Source organism: Gallus gallus, chromosome 7 (genome assembly GCF_016699485.2).
Source record: "Gallus gallus isolate bGalGal1 chromosome 7, bGalGal1.mat.broiler.GRCg7b, whole genome shotgun sequence".
NCBI lineage: Eukaryota > Metazoa > Chordata > Aves > Galliformes > Phasianidae > Gallus > Gallus gallus.
The window spans coordinates 9,885,002-9,910,279 of NC_052538.1; the positions used below are offsets into that span (position 1 = coordinate 9,885,002).

General features: G+C 36.8%; 1 protein-coding gene across 3 annotated transcripts in view; it reads right to left on the reverse strand.

The window, feature by feature from the left end:
- Positions 1–651: 651 nt before the first annotated feature.
- BOLL (boule homolog, RNA binding protein) overlaps positions 652–25,278 on the reverse strand; it is a 30,377-nt gene continuing 5,750 nt past the window's right edge. For 2 of the 3 annotated variants that reach the window (XM_040703599.2, XM_015289493.4), the window contains 9 exons: positions 24,080–24,134; positions 21,241–21,316; positions 17,792–17,919; positions 16,726–16,797; positions 15,701–15,748; positions 14,090–14,218; positions 12,500–12,598; positions 6,478–6,610; positions 652–4,972 (listed from right to left, as the gene is read on the reverse strand). In XM_040703599.2, coding sequence (XP_040559533.1) covers positions 6,587–6,610; positions 12,500–12,598; positions 14,090–14,218; positions 15,701–15,748; positions 16,726–16,797; positions 17,792–17,919; positions 21,241–21,316; positions 24,080–24,134 — 631 coding nt within the window. In that variant the 3' untranslated portion in view covers positions 652–4,972; positions 6,478–6,586. The remainder of the gene's footprint in view (positions 4,973–6,477; positions 6,611–12,499; positions 12,599–14,089; positions 14,219–15,700; positions 15,749–16,725; positions 16,798–17,791; positions 17,920–21,240; positions 21,317–24,079; positions 24,135–25,278) is intronic. The other variant, XM_015289495.4, reaches the window with a different exon arrangement.

The following is a 25,278-nucleotide window of genomic DNA, read 5'->3' on the forward strand; positions in this document are numbered from 1 at the left end:
GTCTGCAGCTTACAAAGGTGAGCTACACATATATAACAGCAACTCTAAGACACGTAAACATTATCATCTGCTACACAGGAGCCATCTCTGATACAGCTCTTAACAGATGACAGAAACATCAGCAAGATTCAGAAGGATGAACTGCAGACTAGAAATCATTCAATACCTGATGTTAACCTGAATGCTTACAGAGAAATGAAAAAATAATGCAGTTCACAGCTGCTCTGTGTATTTTTCTTCAGGCTTACTTCCCTTGCTTTATGACTCCAGAAAAAAAAGTAAAGGTTTTGCTTGGGAAAGGGCAGAAGGACAATAGAGAAAAAAAAAGTTAAAAAAAATCACATTCTCAACTTCAAGAACTGTACCTAAATCAATGACATTTAGTAGTCCTTTTTCTGTACAATGATTTGAAGTGTTTCGTCTCTAATTTACATAGAAATTTTATAAAGTAATCATTCTGAAACCTCCTTGGCTACCCTCCTCCCCCCTTTTAACACAACTCCTGTTTTCTTCCTTTGCAGGAATAATTCTGATAATAAAACAGGAACAACAGCTTTGTCACACCTCAGAGCAGAACAGCCAGCTCTTCTGGATTAATATTTACCTTCACGCTCTAAAAAGTTTAATCAGATAGATGACAACCAACAATGGTTTATTTTAATGACTGCAGAAGCACAGTTTAATGACAACAGCTCATCAATTCCATTCTTAACATTTTTCTAAAACTGTTTAAGTTACTCATCTGTGCTACAATAAACAGAAGTTACAATTAAAACAGTAGATAGGGACCAACATATATGCATTAAACTCCCAGTTACCGAACCAGAACTTTGTGAAAAGTTAAAAACCACAAATTATTCTATTTTAAACTGCTATATCACACACTGAAAGGGCTTTGGATTTGTAAAGATGCAAACAGTTCTATGAGAGCTACACATGTATTACACATTTTCATCTATGCACATCTCACTTAACAAGGCTGCATTAAATAGATCTTCTGTACCTGCAATACAGTATCGAATGTAACAACTGTGATTACATAAAACCACACATTTTAGAATGTGTTTTTAATTATCTGATTAAAAACCAATTAAAAATATATTTTTTAATGTACACACTTATGTAGACTACATCTCCATTGGTGAACAGCAACATAAAATGACCATGTGAGGCCCTCAAAATTAGCTTCAAGTATTTTCTAATTATTTGTGGCTCAAGAAGTCTACAGTGGCCTGGTAAGGCAATACACTTTCCCATTACATCTCAGCAGCAGTATTAAACATCGCTCAAATAAGAGCCACGTATTACTGTTCTGCTTTCTGTATTTCCGTTCATATTTTCTACACTAGAAGTGTATAGGATTGTACAAGCATATCAAGACACTGGCATTATATTTTTGATCTTTAATATAATGATTCACAATGTGCATCTTTTAGAAAGAAAATAGAAGTGAAGGAAATCGTATAGCAGCTGTATTTAGACTACTGTAGCTGTTCAACATTACAAAGCCACAAACCTATTTTACTGTTCTTTTTTCACTCAAAAACTTCCAAATTTTCACAACCATACAACTTCATACATTTAAAAACTGCTAAAAACAGGGAAACATTTTTAGAAAGCCATGTGTTCTGTCAGGTTTTGTTCAGTTACCACTGGAATGCAGTTTCTCATTAACTGTTTTGAGAAATGAATATCAGAATAGAAAGAATCAAACCTAAGTATGAAAAAAAACTAAACAGCTTACAGGGATGATGAATAGACTTCCAGTACTCAGGATGAGAAGCAGCAGGAACCCAAAACATTAAGGAACTAGACAATTCTACTTAATGCATAAGAGAATCCCTGATTAAATACATAAAATTACAGGAGAGCGATAACTTTTGTAGCTCTTTACATCTAGGGGTTGTCAGACAGGGTCACTTAGCACAGTGTCAGAACTAGCATTTTGCCACGGATACGTAACATTAATCAAACATTAACAATCACTAGGAATACTGTGAAAGCCAACTCAGGAGAAAACAATACTAGCAGGTCACTAAACTCTCAGGGAGTAAGAACCTGGGCGTTAATTCTGTTTGCTAATATGTGACAAGTAGTGCACAAAGCCTCGCCCTTAGCTAGTGAGCATCCAGGGAACACAGTCCTAATCTGCTCCAATCCATTTTAACACATGTAAGGCCTTACAGCTACTGACAGGAAACTGCAGAAGCCCAAAGGAAGCGTTGCTGCTCTCCAAACCCAAATCAGGACCCCGGTGTCTGCACTGAACTGACTTCAGTAAAGAATGTCCATATTATGGAAACTTTAAATGGTAGGAAAGTAATAGTGGAAAGTTTAAGAAAGAAAAAAAATGCTGAAAGCTGTGATGTCAAAATAATGCAACTGTAGGCACTCATGAGAAAGGAATTATACAATTCATTCTTAGTGCATCTTGCCAATGTACCCCTGTACAAACTACAAAAGCTGGTTACTGTGCCTCCACTGTGTCTAAAGAAGGATTCAACCACAGGAAGCTTAGAAGTTCACTTCCTACTAATTGGTATTATGCGATCATTGTTGGCAGGCATTTTAAAGAAAAATAAGTTAAAGTATCATTGGAAAACCCTTAATATTTCAACAGCCACCAGCAGTTCCTGTAGGAAGGCCAAAAATTAGTGGTTCATCTTTTTTTTTCTCCTCCAGAGGTCTCAGATCAAATCTAAACATTGTTAAGAAATGGTGATAACCCTAACATTTTACCTCCAGACTGAAGTTAGAGAGCCTGTAAGAGAACACCTGGGAATACTTCTGTGCCCAATGCTGAATATGCTTCCAAACGATCGTGCTCATGTGCGAGTTAAAATGAAGTAAATGTTCTTTGAAACAAAGGCCAGGAGATGAACTCATTTATCAATAATCTATTATCTGCCCCAATAAATGGAAATAAATGACATTTTGTGAATATCTGCATTAGATGCCACTTCATCTGACAGATGGACTAATGACTGCACTACAGTCGTAGTTTTTCAAGCAATTAGTTCAGAAAACTTCCTCAACACAGTACGTGCTGTAAAGTTGACTTCTTCCATCTCTAAAAACAGCTCAGTCCTATCTGTAAACTGAAACTGCAAACGTCAAAAATAAGGATTTAGGGACTAAATTTTCTGAGCCTTGAGTCAAATGAGTTCTTGTTTCAGGATAGAACAAATACGGCTCTAACAGAACACAGAACCTTCCTTTGACACCTTCAGAGACACGCCAGCATTTACAAAATTAACTATGTAAAAATTCTTCCACAGAAATGAATTATTGTTAGGATGCACCAGCATTTCTGTAATTTTCATACTGATGAACTCTAAACGAATCTCATCTAATTCTAAAATCTGTATCAAATAGAAGTCAGCTGGATAGACATTTCTGATGGCACAGACTGGCTCAGAGAGAACACACTACATGAACTGCTTTCCCCCTCAAAAACATGCATAAAGTTGCAAGTATCTAATACATGGAGGGCACGGCAATCTCCCAGTTCCTACAGTAACACTTCTTTAAAAACAAATGAGCAGAAAGTTGAAATCATATTGCATAGATTTCCTTCCACCTAGCAAAACATGGAAAACACCTTAAGCAAACATGCAACCAAGACAGTAAATAACATGACAATGTGGCATCTCCTTTCATGCAACTCCAAACCAGTGTAAGAACAGCACCTGACTCCATCTTTTTTCCTGCACAACACAGAGATGCTACTGATGGTTAGAATCACCCTTAAGGTATTTACACATTACACACAGTTTAGTGGCTGACAATAATGCCCACTGTGTAGGATCCCTGAGTGCTTAAGAAACAAAAGAACCAAACAAAAAACCACAACAATGAAAAAGCACACTGCTACAGAGAACATAAATTAAAAGTTCCAGGATATTATACATACATTAAATAAAGTCATTACAGATTCTCTTTCCTATTAAGTACAGTAAGGCTGTATCTTTGAAGAATGCAAGTTTTACAGAATATAAAAGGTATTCATTGAAGGGAGGTGAGGAGAGATGCAAGGATACAAAGTCACTTTCTGCAGCTGAGGAGAGAGTATTCCATCTCCACTCATGACACTGCCAAGGAGTTCCTAAGCCTTGCTCAGACAACAGAAAAACTAAAAGCAGTAAGGGGAAGTTTTTAAACGGCCTTGTCACAGAAGTAAGTCGATTCCTGTCTTCTTCTATAGCTTAAAACATAGCAGAAACTCAAATATATTGCTTTCCGTATATAAGAAAACTGTCACCCTCCTATGAAAATAAGCAATTATTAAACGAGTGGTCCAAATTTTCAGAAGTTATTACTCTCCAGCACTAAAATGACACACAAGTAAAGATATCTTACAAAAGCAGAGAAATAAACAAAAACTATTGCAATACAGACTTAGATAACCAGATTATAATCCATCGCAGGTAAATGCTGTCAGTACGTGGGGAAGATGGCCTTTCCACCTTTCCTAACAGATCTTTCAAATCTATATACTCCAGAAATGCAAAGTAACTTTTCCCTTGACAAATGGCATGTTTTATTAAATCTATGTAAGTGATCCATATCTAAACAGTAGGCTGTATACTAGAAATTACAATTTTGTCCAGTGAAAGTGTTTTTATTAAGAAAGGCTGTACAGGATAAAAACACAGTTTTGGGTGTTTCCCTGTCCAAACTGCAAAAACAAATATTCTTCCTTTCCAAAGCCAAAGGCATTTTCATTTAGGCACATCCAGGCAAATGTCACAAGTCAGGAACGACACTTCCTCCACGTGATAGGAACACGAACAAATGAGATGGCTAAAAATCTATTTTACAGAATCTGTAGGTGAAGGTGGTGTACGAATTGTATCTTCCAGTCTGTAATCTTTTCTAGGATGAAAATGGGGACTTCAGGTATACCAAGGTTTCAGACTCACAGAGACGATGGATGTGAAAAATTTCTTCTCACAGAATGCAACCTTGATTCCTAAAGAGAGAGGAAAAATGCTGCGTTGTTTCCTCTAGTTTGAGTTGTCTGAATTATTACGTTAATAATGCTCCAACAAAAAACCACCGTTCATCTTGATATTGCATCAGCAAGACAGATGTGGTTCAAAAAGGAAAGACAGACTTCTACTAAGTACGTAGGTGAAGCTGACAGTGGCAAAAAGAACCTTCACTTCTTTATAAGAACACTAACTTTAAATGAGTTCAGATTTAATTTACTTAAGAAGTTTTGTTCACTGATCATTTAGCCTTACTGAAGTACTTCTATAGCATTATCATGCAAAACCATTTAACATATTCTCTATGAAAGCTCAAAACTCAGCTTAGCATTAGGTATTCCTAAGAACTGTTTTAGTTTATTTGAGATGCTTTTTAAACAAATAATCTGATTCTTGAGCACTTCAACTTAGCTCTCTGCAGCTTATCTTTCTATCTTTTGTTATTAAACTATAAGCATTTTCCTCTCCCTTCTAGCTCTACCAGTTTCCTAACACTACAGTATTAGCTGACAGTTCTTATATTCCTATTAAGATATTCAATCCACCTTAACCTCAAGATTTCAGTTTATTACCATCTACTCAATCCAAACCATCTTGTGGATTTCCTTCCCAAATTTCTAGGCTCTCAGGCTGTCCAATACCAGCCTTCATCCAGAACCTACTTTAATCTTCCTTATGTCAGCAGAACTTCAGTTCCAAAATATTTTTCTTACACTTTTAGTTTTAGCTCCTATAAAGATATGGACGGCTCAAAACATTTTCTCCTCCGTACTGCCTGGTCCAAATGTGATGGTGAAGAATTAATTTCACACTGACAGGACTTTTTAAAAGCCATATCTGGGGACAAGTTTTACAGACACAAGCAGACAAGAAGCCACCTCCTAACCACATACTGAGACCCTGTTACGTGCTGTGGGGCTGTTAAAAAGCTATTACATAACAAATTGAAATAAATTACTTGAACATGTGTAAAACGTGTATTTTTCCCTAACTTCATCTAATTAAAATACTCTATTTTTAAAGAGAAGTAAACAACTCAAAGCAGCACCTTCTTCACAATAAGAAATGTGGTTGAGCACTTGCCACAGAATAACTCCATGAACACACATCAGCACATATCACAAAATAAGAAGAGGGAGGGAAGAAATGACACTGCTAATAATGGAAACTTAAACAGTTTCATAAACAAAAATCATACGCTGAAGAGCAAAGAACCACCCTACTTGTTGAAGGAAAAGTAATCCTCACATGCACTGAACTTGGAAAGCTGAACAAGAAAGAAAATAACTATGGAATGAATATACACAGAACTATCTCAGCAATTAATTACATGAATTACATCATGTCTGTTTTACATAAATATCAGAGAATTTACAAATATGCAAAAAGCAGTTAAGTAGTACCACAAATTATATTAAATTCTCCCTAAGCATGCTTTATTGTTTAGCAATTTGTAAATATCAAGTATTACAATGAAACAACTGACCCTAAGCTTCACAACAGGCAGCTGCTAGCTGGTATGTTGATGATCTCAGCCACACTGGAAGGACTGGACAAGAAAATCAGAACAGGTACACAAAGGCTGCCCAAAGCGCTTAATAGTGAATGCTCCACACTGTCTGTAAAGAGAGAGAGAGAACACACAGATCAGAAAAAGCAAAATAAGCCACTAAACTAGAATAAGAACAACCTATTAGAAAAGTACAAGCTTGTTAAAAAAACATAGGAGGAAATAATGTAGGACAAAGCATGCCATCTGCAACTTGCTATGTTAATATAAAGTTAACAAATACAGTTCTGGTGGAGTTCAACCCATATCTGTAAGGAGCAACAAATCATGCTACAGCTGGTGACAAACCTCTAATCAATTGTGTGAGGACAACTTCTGTATAATTCATGCTTCTGAGCCTCATGTAAATTAAAACAAAAGCTTTACTCTACCTTAATTACACTACGTGTACTAATAAAAAAAACTTACTGGACTGAAATATGCTTTAAGGTTATTTTTTATTGTTGTTCCAGCTGGAATGCCCTAAGTGCACAGGTCTATGTAATATAAAATCACTATACTTCTCCCAAAAAGATTACACTAACATTTCCACTTTAAAAGGTAATTTAGGTCTAAATATGCACATGTATATACATCTACATGCTTACATAAGCATACGGATATTCACGTGCATTATATGCACACTTAAAACACATTCTAGCTTATTACTGTGAAGAAAAACGAAGTGCTCTAAGTTCAATTACACTTACAGAACTGTCAGCATCAAAAGGTTGAGGTGTCAAAAGGCATCCCGCGCCAAGATAACCAGAAGGTATATGTACACAAATAATAGTTTGACTACATTCCAAAATGAATGCCCGAAATTCTGTTTTCACATAGGAAGACCTTTCTCTGGTTTTTGAGTTAGAGGCAATGCAATTACCTGCAATATCCAAGTGAACAATCTTTGACATTTCTAAAAACGTTTTCTTACAGCAAAAAAAAAATCATTGAAAAGCTATTGAAAAGACTGGGGAGAGTAAAGAATAAAGTGGTGACAAAAACCAAACACACAAATTTGAAAACCAAATGACATTTCTGCTACTGATAGATTCTTGTTTCAGAAGCCAGCGAATAGCACGTTCAGGAAAACAAGAAACAACAGAATAAACAAAAAACCTTGTTTCCTACTTTTGTACCCTTCTATGAATTTCTACAAGATTTTCTGAAGGGTAAGCTTAACATTAATTAATACCAAATCCCACTGCCCAGCACTTTCAGTTTCCAATAACGGGATTAGGGAAGACCAGCTGGCTGTCAGCTTAAACTGTGAGGATGAGCACAGACATGAAGTAGATCAATTTACATCCCCTTACAGTACATATCCAGCTTCAGTAAAAGAGAAGGCTCCTAAGGCCCTAAAATATCTCCCATAGGAAGACACCATATCACTACATACTTTCAACATTGGGCAAAATATTCTACTGGGTAAAGATCATAGGGATAGCAAAGATAGATCCTCTACAAAGTTCACAACAGTTGGAAAAAAAAATGATTGAGAAGAAATAAACAGAAACATGAAATAAATTAACAAAACCCATTCACCTATCCACCTCCACATGGCATAACTTTTTCATGTATTCACTCAGTTTTTGTAGACTGTAACAATCAGCCCCTATGCCTCATGAGTTTCCCTTGAGGTAATCTTCCTTGGTCTGGACCCAGACAACATGAACTCTAGTCTTCCCTTGCTGGTGCTATTGTTACCAGAGAGTATACAGATCTGTCTCCCAAAGACAATTCCATATCTGCTCTCCAGATGATACCAAGCACTGACCCCCTTATTACAAGAGATAACACAAGATCCAGAGGGCAAAGATGATCAAGGGGGGGACTATATATTCAAACTGAATATTGGTAATACATACCAAATTTAGATCCAATTATCATTTACTTTCAGAAACTGGGCAAAGTTTTCTTCTAGTTTTAAGACCATAATGAATTTTGTACCAAAAAAGTGACATAAGGAAAATACTATGTGAATATTATTTGTCACAATAGAGAAAATGAAGAACAAATCGGAGCACTACCAGAGCTGAAGTTTTGTTAACTGTTAAATAAATGCTTTACAAAATGAATGAACAGAGTTCTTCTCGTACATTCACAACAGCAATGTTGTGACAACAGCACTGGCACAGAAATGCATAATTTTCTTCCTTGGTAAATAAATTTCATACATTTTGGTTGTTCACCACTGTGGCTTCATTAAGATATGACTGCAGTGCACACTCTCTTGAGCTACATTTAAAAGTATTAAGTTTACAAGTGCCAAAAGTATGCAGATAGCAGCTGTTAGCCGCTCTCAGCACATGACCTAAAGCTCCTAGCAGGAATGATATTGAAGATACTCAGATATATTTAATCTGAACAAAATTCCTAATGCGCTGAAGACAACAAATTACTTTGAATACAATGTCCTTACTTTGGAATGTGCTACCTCTTACAAGGCCACTACTTGTTATTTTTCAAGCAGGAAAGATAAATTTGTTGGTATATTTTAGCAAGAATGCAGTCAGCAGGCAATATTTTTCTGCAGCTGTGAAGCAGGTGGTAACGATACCACTTGTTTAATAGACACCAGCCTGCTGTCAACATTTGCTCTTTTATTTCCAATCTCTGTTGAGTGTCCAGCCATTGAGATAGACAACGCCAGCTGACACATGCATAGAATATATTCAAAACTATGTAAAAAGTTAAGGTGAAAGAAAAATTGTGTTCCAGAACTATTAGCTACTAAGTGTAGCTAAAAAAACCAAAAAATTTAACACTGCCAGAAATGATTTGACATTATCCTGTAACAGATCAAATCATCACAATTCTGCTAGTCATTATTGCTTTCTGAATACATTTGTGAAGCTGTTTGAAACCTGAATAGAATGTAGCTTCAGTTATAGCCTCTAATGGAAAAATTTTGAGAGAACAGGTAAGAACGAGCAACAAATACAATGAAGGACTGGACAGGATTAGCAGCTCCAAGCTTAATCAAGCTTCAGTCTGCACTGCTAACACAAGCCCTACTTGCTCCACCTTATCACAAGCTTCCAGTGTAAGTACAAGAGCTTGTACAATTGCTTGACAAAATGGTCTGAGGAATTAACTGAAGTTTAAGCTGGTGCAATCTGTGTAGTGGGAGTGGAGAATCATCTTTAATAACATCAGTTCCCTGACCTGTTTTAACACACTGCCACACAAACACTTATACCAGTAAAGGTGATATGGAAAAAAGATTGAGTTTCTGGGTTACACCAGCTTTAGCTGTGTGTGAAATTACTGCTAAAGCTGTGAAAAAAGATAAATAAAACACTACAACATGAGAGAGATGAGTATGAGCTCATTTCCTATGCCACAGTAACTGGTCAAACACGGCTTCATCATGCACAGACATATCCTATGGTCAATTAACATGTTACCACTTATTGCTAACTAAACTACTTTGCTATAAGGAAAAGCCTTGGTACTGTGCTAGTTACTGTACAAGAGAAAGAGCTACCTCATGTTTCAGAAGCATCCTGCAATTTACTTCACACTACCTTGTTCCTTAGTGCTAGGAGAAACAATAAGTCAAGTTTCAAGGAAAAAGCTTCCTTCTGTGTTTCATACAGTAAGGATGTGTCTGGTTTTGATTCTGAGAGTACTGTTATCAATTTCTTTGTTTTAGTGCCTTAATATGTGGAGAAAATGGAATGTAAACTGCATATTATGGTCACTGTGTTATGCCAACTTTCCTTAAGTACCTAAGTATATGGATCACTCGGGATTACTGCTCCTGAGTTGATATTCAGCTTGAATTTTCTTTTTTCAGTTGGAGTAATTACATTTTATTTCCAGACAACACTTAATGTTACAGCCCCCTCTACTGGTTATTTTAGTAGATACTGTTACACAGTAGTCTGGAAAAAGATCCTTCTCCAGAGAAATCTAAAACAATATAGCTGGGAGACTTGGAGTAGTTCCTATTCATTGTTATTTGTAGCTAAGCAAGTATATTTACTGAAGAAATACTGTCATATTAAGTAAACTTACTAAGACATTTAATCCCTTCTTATGATGCGAGATCTAGGCTAGATTCCATTTCACAACTTGTGTTAACATCCTTAATACAAGGACTGTTCCAAAAGTAATGCCTCCTATTTTATTATGCTGGCCCACAACATCAGAGGCAGATGTTGGTGGCATGACAGTAGGGGTTGGACCTTCCCACCAATATTCCATTACATTTTGTTGCTGTGTGACAGATGACAGCAAAGGGGCAGTCTGACAAAATGGTACCTGACATAGAAGAGTATATGAAGCAAAGGTGTATAACTGAATTCCTCCACTTGGAAAAAAAATGGCACCAACATTCATCAATGCTTGCTGAAGATTTAAGGAGACCAAATAGTGGATGTGAGCACAGTAAGGGTTAAGTAGTGCATTTCAGCAGTGGCAACAGCTAGTCACCTCTGCTGGTGCAGAATTTTTACACATGTGACATACAGGCTCTGGTCCATCACTAGAAGAAAAGGATACCTAATAGTCATAGAACTATAGAATGGGTTGGGTTGGAAGGGACCATAAAGATTGTCCAGTTCCAGCCAGTTTCCTGCCATTGGCAGGGCTGTCAACCGCTAAATCAGGGACTAGATCACGTTGGCCAGAATCTTATCCAACCTGGTCTTGAACATCTCCAGGGAAGAGGCATCCACAACTTCTCTCAGCAGTCTGTTCCAGCACCTCATTCCTCTCTCAGTGGAAAATTTCACTCTCACATTTAATCTAAATCCCCACTCTTTTAGTCTAAAGTCATTCTCTTATGTTCTACCTACTCCTAGAGAAAATTTATTTCCTAAGTTCCCTTCAAGTTCTGAAAAGTTGCAATGAGGTCTCCCCTGAGCCTTCTCTTACTGAGGCTCAGCAAGCCCAGCTCCCCTAACCTGTCTTCACAGGAGAAGTGCTCCAGCCTTCCGATCATCTTTGTGGCCCACCACAAAAGCTCCCCATCTTTCTTGTGTTTGAGGCCCCAGAGCTGGATGCAGTACTCCAGATAGAGCCTCATAAGTACAGAGTGACAATCATCTCCCTCACCCTGGTGGTCTCCTCTCTTTTGATGGAGGCCAAGATGCAGTTAGTCTTCTGGGTCACAAGCACACACTCCTTGACAGGAGGAGGGATTTTACTACCCCAACCTCTACTTACAGGTTCAAGGATGCAAGGTTCAGGAACGTGAGAGAAATGACAAGTGTGGCTGCCAGTGAAGACTGAGATAAAGAACTCGGTGCGTACCTCAGCCTCTTCTGTATGTGTTGTAACAAGATAGTGACTATGTTGAAAAATAGTACTTACAGCTAAATAGTACTTTTAGCTAATAGCTAAAAAATTGCTCTATCAAATATTAACGCTGTGGTCCTTGTATCTGTTGCAGTTTCCATGGAAATAAGTAGGAGGCATTACTTCAGAGCAACCTATGTAATTTAGGCAAAAGGTTCTCAAACCAACACTCAAGCAAAACCCTGCATCGGGTGATATAGAAAAGTCACACTTATTAGAATGCCCAATCAGAATCAGTACTGCACAGAGAAGACACCTGCACATAATCAACCCAGACAGTTTTCATCCTGTTCTAGAACTCCACCTTGCCATAACACAAGGAGCTTGCCTAAGCCTGTAAGCAATGACTTCAGTTTCTCAACATAAAGAGACAATGACAAGAATGAATCTGTAACCATAATTTTCTCTCAAAACATATCTTCATTTGCACTTCTTTGAGTATCACAATAACTAGTTGTGTTTTTTTTTCAATATCCACAAGCAGTTTCAAAAAAAAAGTCACCTCAATGCCCTCTCTGTAAGAGAGCCTCAAGTGAAGAAAAAAATCAATTTCTCTGAAGCATCATCATTTTCCTAATTATTAACCCATTAATAAAAGACTTTCATCCTTTCCCCTCTTCCTGACCCCCTTCAGTAAGACTACCATGCTTACTTTAACTTGCTTAGTTTGACTCACAGGTGCAGGCATGGCTATAGCATTCTGGGCAAAAGGCTGGTGAGGGGGTGCTTGAACTCCATGATCAGAAAATGGCTGGTATAAAGAAGAAAAAAAACAGAAGTGAGCAGAAAAGTGTATTTTTTTTTTAATTTTTATTTTTGCATAACTTCCACACTAATTCAGATCCGTCAAGACTTCAAACTGTGGTCTAACATAAGCATGTAAACCATAACCAACTGTTTAGAAACTGAAAACTCAATATTTAAACTTAAGTCTTCCTCACTGTATCAAAGGTTAGTAAATATAATTTATTTAGATCATTGTCAGGTCTTCACCTCTAAGCTACTTTATTTAGATAAGTGTCAGAAAGCACTTCTGCAGTACAAATCCATTTCACTCAGCTCTAACTGGAACCGAGTTTAAGCGTGTAGATAAGCAAATTGTAAGTGTAATAACCTTGGGAATTATGTTTCAGACTATTTAGACAACACAAAGGCCTCTCTTTGAATTTTACGTTGTCTTCTGCATTTCCACATAATGCTTCTTTTAAAACTAGCAAACGATATACCTGTGAACTAAGAGCATGATACATCCAAATATTCCTTAACTTATTTCATGTTTTTCTGCTTACTGTTCATATACTCTAAACTTCGCTCAATATAGATTAATAACTATCTGATTTTATCTGATTTATGAAATCCAAGAGGTAAAACAACAACAGAGGGATTCATGATTATACACTTAACACTGACTTTTATGAACGTTATAAAGGAAGAAACCAAAGCCTTGTTTTATTCACAAAGAATTTTGAAGGGAAATCCTGTGTGTCGGGATTTCTCACCAAAGATGTATGGAGTATCAGTTTTGGGACTTTTCTCTTGTAGCAATGAAATTCTCTTCAACTTTTTTAAATAAATACTTGATTACTGCCCTAATTTGCCATTTATTCTTATATCTCTGCTAAGGAGAACTGAATTCACAAAGCAGAATAACAGTGATTTGTAACACATTTTCCATTTTTTAAAAAAGACTTTCTGTAGCCAATTACTGTCATTTGTCATACCCAATTATAAATAGCCTTATTGTATGCAAGCAACCTCTTGAAATTAGAACAGCTATTGATATAGAAGAAAAGCATAGCAAGGAAGAGCAGAAAAAAATCGAGGTCACTCAACTACTCTTAATTCACCTCAGTCTCCAGAATATTCAGGAACCAGCCTGTTCCATGGAAAAAGTATCTAACAAGATTGGTACTGTTTGAGTAGATTAATTCAGCATTGTGACGGACTCCTGTTTTATTTTTTATTTTCAGATAAAATGGTTTGATTATCCTTTATACTGCTGTCTGTCAGATACTCTGTGACCCTCTAAGGTACTCCAGAATTAAAGCATCCTCCTAGAAAATGGAAGAGATACTATAACCTTAAGACAACTCAAACCAATTAGCACAACAGCAGCGCAGGTTGGGGGACACTACAGGAACAGTTGACCCAAGTACTCTGAACTATCTGAGCTAAAACTTAAGTGTTTTTTTCAACTGCAGATAAATGCTATGATTGAGAATAACATTGTTCACAGAAATACCTCAGGAACTGCAGCTTCCACTAGAAGGAAAGGAGAAGGTACGCAACCACCTTCCTGGGCAATCCCTACTGGTTGATAAATAACTTCAGATGGGTGCAGGTAAAACAACGAAGGTGAAGAGGTTGGAGACTGAAATAAAACACATCATTTCCACAAATCATTTAATTCTTGCACTGTACCTAGTAAATTTTGTTTTACTGTCATTTTTGCTACACATAAAGTTAAAACTTCTAATGAAAGTGTCAAATTTAGCCTTGCTAATCTAAGGAAACTAGCTGATGGGGAGTACTTAGTGAAGTTGGATAACAGGAAAAAAGAAAGATGGCCTTTAACCTCTTTAAAAGAGGTTTTTCATATTTCATTTACATTTTAAAGAATGTTGTTAGAAAAATCCTAAACTTTACAGAACAGACACTGTCAAAATCAGATAGTACAGTTCATAGAACCATAGAATGGCTTAGGTTGGAAGAGACCTCAAGGATCACTGAGCTCCAACAGCCCTGTTGCAGACAGGGCCACCAACCTCCATACGTAGAACTAGACCAGTTGTAATTCTCTTGCAAAGTGATAAATAAAAAATATATTTTCTCTTAAAATACGAACCACAATAATTTGAATGTTTAAGTTAACCCATGTCTAGGTACTGAAAACATTAAACTACCAGCACATCTGTGGTTTAGCCAGCTATCTGAACAAACCTTGCATTTTCTCTCTCTTTACACTAAGAGAGAAGACCCCTAGAAGAGTCAGTCAATCTGTTAGCCTGAAGAGCTCATCCTGGAGTTTAAGCGCAGGACTGCCTGGTCTCATTGTTCAAGAGGAGTACCCGACCCTTTGTTGGTAGCAGATGCTACCAAAAAGGGATCCAAATACTACTCATAATTGATGCACATCAAACCTAACAATTTGGCACTTAGATTTCCAAGCAGCCAACTGATACTTATAGTGCAAGTGACCATAATAAGAACGTGACTGGCCACTACTGAATTTATGAAGACTTTAATTTAATAATTCAACAGTCCTGGTCATCCTTTCAGCTTTAAATTCTAAACTTCCTCCATGACAAGGTTTCCACATTACGAGCTTCTGTTATACCGATCAGAAAACTGTGAAGTCTTTCCCCCACAAAATAGCATGTTCTTTCTCCTGTTTCAAGGGCCTGGGTCTAATTTTGCCATACTTGCATGCCTACCAGCTTTTACTACTACTAAACTAGTAAAATGTCAGTTATCATCATCATCAGGTAATGAGCTAATTAATATTCATTTCTCCTATCAGGCATAATGCAGTAGTTTATACACACTTCTGAAAATCTCTTTGATAAATTAATAAAAACACCTTACCATATGAAGAAGGGAAGATGCTTTCCTTAAAAGAATTTCACACTTCATGTTTCAATAAATGCTATTTTATGCCTTCTATTCTACCAGTGTTGCAGATACATTGATAGAATATAGCTATTTATTTCAGCAGTACTGCAATTAATAATTTTTGATTGAATAATTAATAATTTGATTTGCAGACAAACTACACTGCATTTGAAAACCACACCCAACCTTTAAACTAGCTGGAAACTAAGGGTAAAGCACTAGAACTATGAACGGTGTTTACCTGTGAAACAGACCACTGCCATTGACCTGGAAGACACTGCGTTGGTGCCTAAATTCAAGGAGATGAGAAAGATATTACTTTCGTAATTAAAAACATATGCACAGACATGCACCTTCCTCACATACTAGAACCAAAACCATCCCAAATCTTCATACAAATCTTATTTAAAGGAACAAATATGATTTTCATAAGCCCTCAATTCAAGAAGAATTTTGTCTATGCCCATTCAGCTGGGCATTTCATAATAACAATGAATGAAGCATCTAAGAAATGGGACTACTTAAAAGACATCCAATACAGTTAACTTTCCAGTATACATGAAACATCGCCTAAGCTCAGCAGTGAGCTGCCATGATGGTTAAGGGACTGGAGAATAAACATATCAGGATACCAACTGAAATGGCTTCGCTAAGCCTTAAAAAGGATAAAGGTGTCAGGATGTAATTATTACTGGCTACAAATAAGTATTGGGAGAGTACAAATATGAGTAAGACTCAAAGGTGTTCACAGCACAGGAGTTGACAAACATATCAGAACTTTGAAAATTCTCAGGAGACACAAGGAGAAGAACTAAAAAATACAAAACAAAGGCCCTCAAAGCCGTTCACCAGGAGAAAGATCATCTACTGGAACAGGTTGTCTAGACAGGATGTGGAATCTCTCTTGTTGGAGACTTGTGAATTTGAACTGGACAAATTTTGGAGATCCTCTACATAACCCAGTACAGCTCGGAGCAGGTGTTAGGCTTAGAACAATTAAAAAAACCAATAACTTAAGAATGGTACTAAGCCAGTTTTCTAGCAACCAAGAAAACACCAATTCACTCAATTTCCATGTAATTATATAGGAAGGTAGAAACTGTATTCTAAGGGGGGGAGAAAAAAGTCTTCAATGAAATTGGCATCTGTTTTACAGAATTTTTTCTTACTTTTAAGGAATAAACAGAACTGATTGTGCTGCAAACAAAATTGCACAGCTGACTGGAAAGAATACTGCTGCTGTGAAACTCATTCGCAAACAGATACCTGATAATGGTAAGTAGGAGGCTGATAAACTGGTTGCGTTACCATCATAGGTGAACTGGAAACAGAGCGTGACTTAAAAAGACAAAAAAGTTACAAGTCAATGCAGCAATTTCATAATTTATCACTCCTGTTAAGACCCAATCTTAAATACTACATGCTGAACTGTGTCCCTCACCCTTTTAGAAATGGACTGACCATACTTTAACATTCGTTTAGATTCTTCAAGATCACTACTTGCAAGGGGCCTACATTACAGATGAAGCAAAAAGTCCTGTCTTATTATTGCAGTAGGAAGTGCTTTCTGGAACTGGTTAAGCTCACCCACTGTATCCTGAATACACATACATTCATGTAACAATTTTAGCCAATACAATTTATTGATGAGGTATTCCTATCCCCTCACAGTCCCACCCCTATCTTCCATTCTCCAAGTCCTTTCCTTACACCAGTGGCAGCATTCATCTGATTTGACAGTGATCCAGTTTCAGGAACTGGACTAGCTGGAAACTTGTTTTTCTTTTCTGTAGTGTCAGGAAAAACATCTGTGAAAGAAAGGGGTCAATTTCCCCATACCCATTAAAGCCAAGTAATTAATCTACTGCATTATTCCTCCTAAAAAAAGCAGCACTCTCGGATAGACTGAAGAAAAGAAAAAAAGGAGCGTGGATGGGACTGTGCATAAAATTACTTAAGTTTTAGCATTAACTTCTCCTTTTATATTCAACATATTGGCAACTGCAGCCAGGAACACCTCACTCATAGAGTAATAATAACCAAAGGCAACCAAGGATCATAAGCACAAACAAATCCTCACTAACAAAACTCCTGGGGCAATGACCACACTGATTCTGAATGAATTCTGTCCCACTCAGTCACATCAAAGCAAAGCCCCCCCACAGAAGAACAATAAACTTAAGTAATGTATTTTAAATCTGAATACAACAAGGAAACCATTTAAATTCCAAAGATAAGGTGTAGCTGGAGAAACCGGAAGTAGAAGGGACTTGGAAACCCTGTGTTTATCTTGAACTTCAGCAAAACATATACAGAAAAATCAATTACTTACAGGCCATGGCTGCTGAACAGAAGCAACTTCAGGAGTATGAAAATAAGCCACTCCATTATGGTAAATATAAGGATATCCACTTGAAGTTGTTAAGTACATTGTACCACCTTCTTGTATTACATTAGAACCTGAAATCATTTTTTAAGATAAGTTACTTAACAGTATTTACTGACCAATGCAAAAGTCATAAAGAAGAAGGAAAGATCATTTCTGATCTTCAGAAACCCAAAACATTCAAAGGAAAGAACATGGGAAAGAGCGTGCCTTGTGCCACCTCAACTCCATCTCAAACAAAGAATCACAGGCTGATGCTGGGGTTGATGGGAAGGGGTACAGAAGATAACATGCATATTGATTACTAAACACAGACAACTCCAATTACCAGCAAATAATTTTTTTTAAATCTTCAAATGTCCAAAGGTAACTTCACATTGTGGGAGATTTTCATTGGTAACCTCCACATACTCCTATTTAGCTGAAACAGGATCCAAGCACTAAAAACAACAGAAGGATTTCATTATAAAATGCAACCTGATTTCTCAAAGCACAAAAACTGTGTGATGGAACATTTCCTGACAAAAGTAAGAACAGATATCCAGATGTCAGCAATGAGAACACTACAGCACAGGCTATAATGTTCTAATCCCAAAGCACAGTTCCAACTGTACAGCTCTCTAACAGATACTGACGGTAAGCTTTGTTCAAACAAGGAGACTTCCATTCCTACGCAGAGGTTGCTTATCTTTCTCAGTCACTGCTTTTGGGATCAGAGTCTGTTCCTGTCTGCGTTTTGTGGGTAGGTAGAAAGAACATCATATAAAAGACAAGTTTTGGTTCCAAATATACAAATATGCAAAGGAAAAAAAAAAAACCAATAAGGAAAGGAAAAATAATTCCATAACCAAAATGAAAATTTTGAAATCCCATTTAGCATGCAAAATAAATAAATCAGGAAGCCGGAGAGCATCATCCTTTGCATCTTCCTTGCAAAGGTAACTGCATCAAGTAACACGATTTTATGGACAGGTCAATGCCAAGTTGATTGCCAGAGTAAGTAGAGACCAAAAGGGACCCCATTATGATTCAAACTGCCTTCATGGATGCTAGGAGTTTGACTGGCAACTTGAAAAACCTGAGGATGCTTGTTTACAACAAAGCTGAAATACTACCCATTGAAAGGTCATACGCTAAGCTGACTCTTAGGAGAGTTAAACAGATGTGAGAAAAATCAGAGACTACCTCAATTCCAGTAAGCAACCTAGAAAAGCATTCTTGTTATCTCAAATGAAGAAACCCAGAGAATTCCCTGATCAACTAACCCTATCCACCTTGCCAAGTACAGAGCTCTTAGTGAAAAACAAAAATCTTACAAACTGAAAGAAAAAGTTCCCTATCAAACCTAAACTCACTGCAATGGAAAAAATGGAATAACTTGGAGGAGACAGAGTTAACCTGCAGCTTAGGTGATCCAATCACAACTTTACTGCAAGTACCTGAACTTCTTGAGAAACATCACCGTTTTCATCTATAGTCTGTGACTATTTTATATCAGACACCTGTATTTGAGATCATCCCAGAGGATACATGAAAACAAAATTAATCTACTTACAACAAGTGATGGATGCACTTTGCACTCCATCTAGGCAACTGCTCTTGACTGAACCAAGACAAACTCAATGCCTTGACTAGAACATGATCTATTCTTACGCCAGATTTGCATGGCTTTAATTGTAAGAACACTTCATCCCAATATGGTCAAAGCTCTTCACAATAAAGGTCCTGCGGTAACAGCAGAGATGAAAATTGCTCTGCTCTACAGTAAAGGAAGACAGCAACTCAGTTGGGCTGAAAAGACTGATAAATGAGAGTATCAAAGGAATCATCTTTTAAATTCTGCTAACTAAAACAGAGCTACAGTGACACTGTGGGTCTAGATTTCATGGCTTCACAAGCCTCCAAATGATCGAACTATCTTCATAACTAAGGTTAGTGGGTTGAGCATGACAGCAGACGAACTGAAATTAAATCCCAGGGTGTGTATCGAGATGCCAACTGGATCTTCTAACACAGTCTGATCATAGGCACACTGGGCACAAGCATCAGGAGAATTAAGCGATACAAGTCCAGCAATGCACTTGAGAATGTTCAAGTCAAAGACAAAAAGGGAAACAAAGCACTGCAAACTAACAGACCAAACACCACCACCATAAAGAAAACAACACCAAAAACAAATAAAAAACCCAACAAAAAAACTACAGTTGAACATGTCACCCCTTGATGATGGCTGAGCAAAGATCACACAATTATTTCCTAAGCAAAGAAACAATATAGCAAGAACAAAGAATTTCCACTCTCCAGGGCAAATCCTGCTCTACACACTTCAGAGGGAGAGGGGCGTACCTACGCATATGGGGGGTAGAAATTTCCTTTTCAGTGAAAAGTATGTCTGCAGCAACAGTAGTAGTGTACATATGAACTATTTCTTAATCAAGCAACAACAAAAACTAAGAGAACTATAGAGGTGAAACTAAAATGCCGCAGAATTGTCCTCAAACAGAAAAGGTTCAACTGCGTGTGTTTCCCCCCACTCCCCTCCAAAAGGTACCATAAGACAAACACTGAAGTACAAACATATGCTTCATTTGCTTCTGCACTTTTCAAGTAATATATTTTACTTCTCTGATTTTTACATGTCTGGCTACATAAAAAAGCTGGCAGTTCTTATCTTGGAAGTTAGTGGTTTACACCTTTTGCAATGCATTATGGAAACAAAACAGTGTCTAGCAGAAGGCAATGGTACATTCTCTAGGAGGAAGCCTGTAAAATGCAAAGATCACTCCCCGCAGAACTTCTTAACAGCATACTTGCCCAAAGTAACAAATAATCACCTGACAGGCAGCTGACCAATAGTTCTCTCATGTATGTTTTCAGCTTAAATAGTTCTTTGCCAGAAAAGGAACCCTTTGCAACCCTGCCTTTATTTTAAAGAAAAGAAACGTATTATTTCAGTGGAGACTGCAAACACCCACTCGTAATGGTTTCTACTGAACAAAGCAAGGTGCAGTGGTTCTGATGGATTTTGCTAACTAGTAATAACCCAGAGAACCAGGGTTCAGAGAACAGGTTCTGAATAGAAAACCTGTTCAGAACCTGCTGAACAATTTGTGAGGACAGTGTTTAGATTTGAGGTTCTGCCTTGTAACTAAAAGATTCCATTCCCCTTGTTCCTTGATAAATAATCACTCCAAGAAAGTAAACAGTATATTAAGGGGGAGAAAAAAGTTCTGAAGATCAATTCTGGACACGTCAAATCTGGACTTATCCACTGGTACTTATTTACTCTGTGTTCTGTTTACAGCATTAATGCAACGCATGATCAGGCACATCTTGGTTAAAAATGAGATGTGCAATGACATATATAACAGACAAGTGTGAGTTAATATACATACGAGGAATCCGCGTTTGCTGTTTTCTTATTGCTGGACCAATATTCAACTTCTTATCCTTGTAATTAAGCTTTTTAGCCTAGAATTTTAAAAAAGCATTTAGTATTTGTTTTTTTTTTACATAGATCAAGGCATTTAAAACAACCAACAACAACAAACAGAGCCATTGCTTCTTATTTAGAATGCATCTCAATAAAACAAGAACCACATTAGCTCCTTTTTTAACTTGATCTTGTACTCCTTATTCATCACAGAGCCTCTTGACTAACAATAATTGTCTGATTTTTGTTTATTCTACTCTTCTCCTCATACAGACATGTAACTACTTGAATAAAAAGTAAACGTATTTAGAAATGGACAATTTCAAGTACAAAGATTAAATTTATTTTTCCATAATTACGACATTGTTTGACTAAAGATGAGAACAACAAGTCTATAAAAAAAGAATCAGAGCATAAGGACTGAACGTAACAAAAAGCTTAAATTTTATGTGAGACCTGGGATTGCCTTAAACCTTACCTTCCTTATATCCAGGCTAACAAAATAAAAAATAAATGATAAAAAAAATATATCCTAATAAGATTAAATCACAGCAGAATAGCTTAAAAAACAGTGCTAAGTAGCGACAAGTTATATAGTCTTCTGATTCCTACGCAGCTCTAAACTCTACTGATTTCAGTGTCAGGTGTAATTTCTCCAGTAAGGAAATAAAAAATTATTTCTTGAAGAATATAGAAATACTTCCAAATCATCAAAAAGACGGACACATCAAAAAGATGGACAACAGTTACAAATAAAAACCAAAATATTCTCCTTGAGCCCTTCTTAGTGAACTAAGTGAACACTTGTACATAATACGAAGTCCGACCTATATAACTGAAGTAGAAGCTAGACTACTTTTTTAGATTTGGGTCTTCATAAACAAATACTAAGTACTGCAAATATACCAACTAAACCTATTTAAAACTGAGCAACTCCCAAAAAAACTATTGTCAGTTTCAGTCCAACTGCATTCCACCACAGACAGTAGAAGATGACTCTTCCCAACATATTTAATTTCTGTGATCCATCAGAATTCAGGCTGCTTTTTTTAATATGACTTTCTCGGTTAAAAGAAATCTCTCATCTGTGTGGATTTCTTCAAAGCATTCAGTATGGCACTGCGTGAAAAATTACATGTGGTGCTACAAAAAAATGAAGATTAATAGGAGAAGCTGTGATTACTTTAAAATAAAATAAAATGGGAAGCAGTAGTATTACATGTAGCAGTATGTGACTGGAAAGAGGCCCCTGGAGAAAGTCCACACAGTCTGCTCTTGAGATGCAATTTAATACTTTTGAGGAATGAAAAATACTAAGAAAAAAATCTGAAGATATTATTGATGACCAAGAAGTAGGATGTTTATGAATGAGAAAAAATTCAATAGCATAAAATAAAAAAATTTACATTACAATGAACTATTAAAACTGGGAAACTATCCACTGAAATAGCCTGAAAAAGGCTTAGGTTGTAACTGATCTAAAGATGAATGAGGCTGTATGATGCAGAAAAAAATTACAACATAACTGCAGGATGTCTGAAATAAAACATTTCCTACAGACAAAAAGGTACTGGTCTCACACAGTGAGATACCATTTAGACTTGATGTGGAATAGCCTTTCATTTACAATGCAGGCAAACATCCTGGACCATGTTTATAATTGCACCCTTGGTATTTTTCTATGTCATAGAAATAAAACAATAAAATTCATGAGAAGGGAAAAAACAAAACAAAACAGCATTCCTGTCTGTGTACTCCTCTGGTTCCACGTGATATTTGTGTTGAAAATACCCAAGATTTCTTTTTAAATGTCCCAGTTATTATTTTGAATTTTAACACGTAAATATTCAACGAAGACTCAGTATTTCAATATTTTAACTTGTTTTCTATTTGGCAGAAGACATTTTGCAAGCCTTGGATACTGTTTTCTGTTCTCCCCCCACTCCTGTGTCTGCTAATATCTCTGCATATATGAATAGATTCCCACCAATAGGTTTACCCAATATATGTCAACCAGAATATGGAGCACCTGTTTTCAAGTAAGAGCTGAAAAGCTAATAACCACCTAACAGTTAATCCTGTCTCAAGGGAGGCTTTAGGGGGAACATCAAGATGGTAACTTATTAAGTGGAAAGGCAACCATTATGTAACATTAAATGACCTTCACTGTTTAAGACTTCGCATAAATTTATTCTTGGAAAGAGTTACAACAGCTCTGACGATCACATGTCAGAATAAAATAAGGCAGTTATCTTTTCCAACTCCCCACAAGATCTTAACAATGGGTTTTCTAGTAAAGCAAATGAAAACAACTGTGAAGGATAAAGAGTAATCAGCATGCATCAGAAGAACAGACTGTATGGAGCACACGTAGAGTAAGAAAGTAAATACTGTGTGTCAAAGTAAAGCATTCTAATATCAAGTGGCAGCTCACTTCCCTAGATACAGAACATTTCTATATAAATCTCATCTTCGTAGAACGGCCTAGGTTGGAGGAGACCTTAAAGATCATATAGTTCCAATCCCCTGCTATAGGCAGGGCTGCACTGGAAGGCCACACTGAGCTCTCCCCAGAGCCATCTCTTCTCCAACCTATATAAGCCCAGCTCCCTCAGCTTTTCCTCAAAAGGGGTTATCTTAGATCTCTATCTAAGTATTTTTCTCAACTACACTGCATGAAGACAGAATGACCAATCTTAACAGACCTACCAATCCATGTAGGTCAACAGAAGAGAGTCAGAAAACCAGAGATACTTTGCATCCATTGTGAAAGAAATCATTTGAAAGGGAATATTACTCACCTCTTGTAATATCTTCTGTGCATCTTCTTGAGTTTCAAAAGTAATGAAACCATACCTAAATAAAAAGAGAGCTAAGTCTCTGAAGATCCTAATTTCATATATTGCATATTCATACTTCACATATAATTATGATATCAGAAGGGAAAATAAAGGAAAAAAATCAGTTGTAGAAATTGAGACTGTAGTAACAACTGTAGTTTTCATTTGTTAATAATCCTTGTCATAGTCTACTTTCTAATTTGTTTAGATACATGGTCATACATTATTGTTTCCATGCAGTGAATGAATAGTTCACCTAAATAGCTAAGCAAAACCTGCTGGGCTACTGGTGTTACCTGGTGAATGTGTGTAGATACTTCTTATCTATAAGACAAAGAAATTTTGATCCGGATCTCTCAATTGTCAGGAGCACCCAAGATGAGATGCACTCCTAACACTTCAACAATTATTATTATTATACAGCCTTCTCAGCATAGCTCCCATTATACCAGTGAGAACTGTGAACGCCCCACATCTCCCTGAGCACTACCCAGTATGTTCAATTGAGTTCTCAGACAAAGCAGCAATACGCAGATGTGGTTTACCTGGGAATTATTGCTGTCACTCTTGACATGACTAACAATAAACAACAGTTTTGTGGCAGACTCAAGGATAAAGTACTCTCACATTTCATGACATAATACATCTCTTTCACTGTATCTCTTTCAACTGTTGCAACAAATCAACCAGGCTTTCTATAAAGAACTCCTACTACACCACAACACATCAATATTTCCCAGTCATCTGTCACTGAACAAAGTACTGTCTGTGCAAACTAAGTGCCTGATCCCGCAATTTAAGTACGTAACACAATATGTACATATACAAAAATTGTTTTGTCTTATTTTACAAAAAGCACTGCAACTTTCTGAACTGCAACAGCTTTTTTTTAAATCCTGTCATAGTTTTGGGTGCACAGTTTCTTAGGTTCATGGCTCATTCTCAAGGCCAGACTTCAGAAAAATACTAAGAAAGCCTGAAAGCTTCCATCATTCCAGACAGCCTATCAAAATTTGCAGTACAAAATATGTTTTGTGAGCAGCTCTATGTTCACATGAGTACAGAGATACTGCTAAATCTATGGGCTCTTGCTAGATTGCCTTCTCTGATCAAATTTGGAAACATTTCCAAAACCAGAGGCACAAGAACAAGAAGGTAGC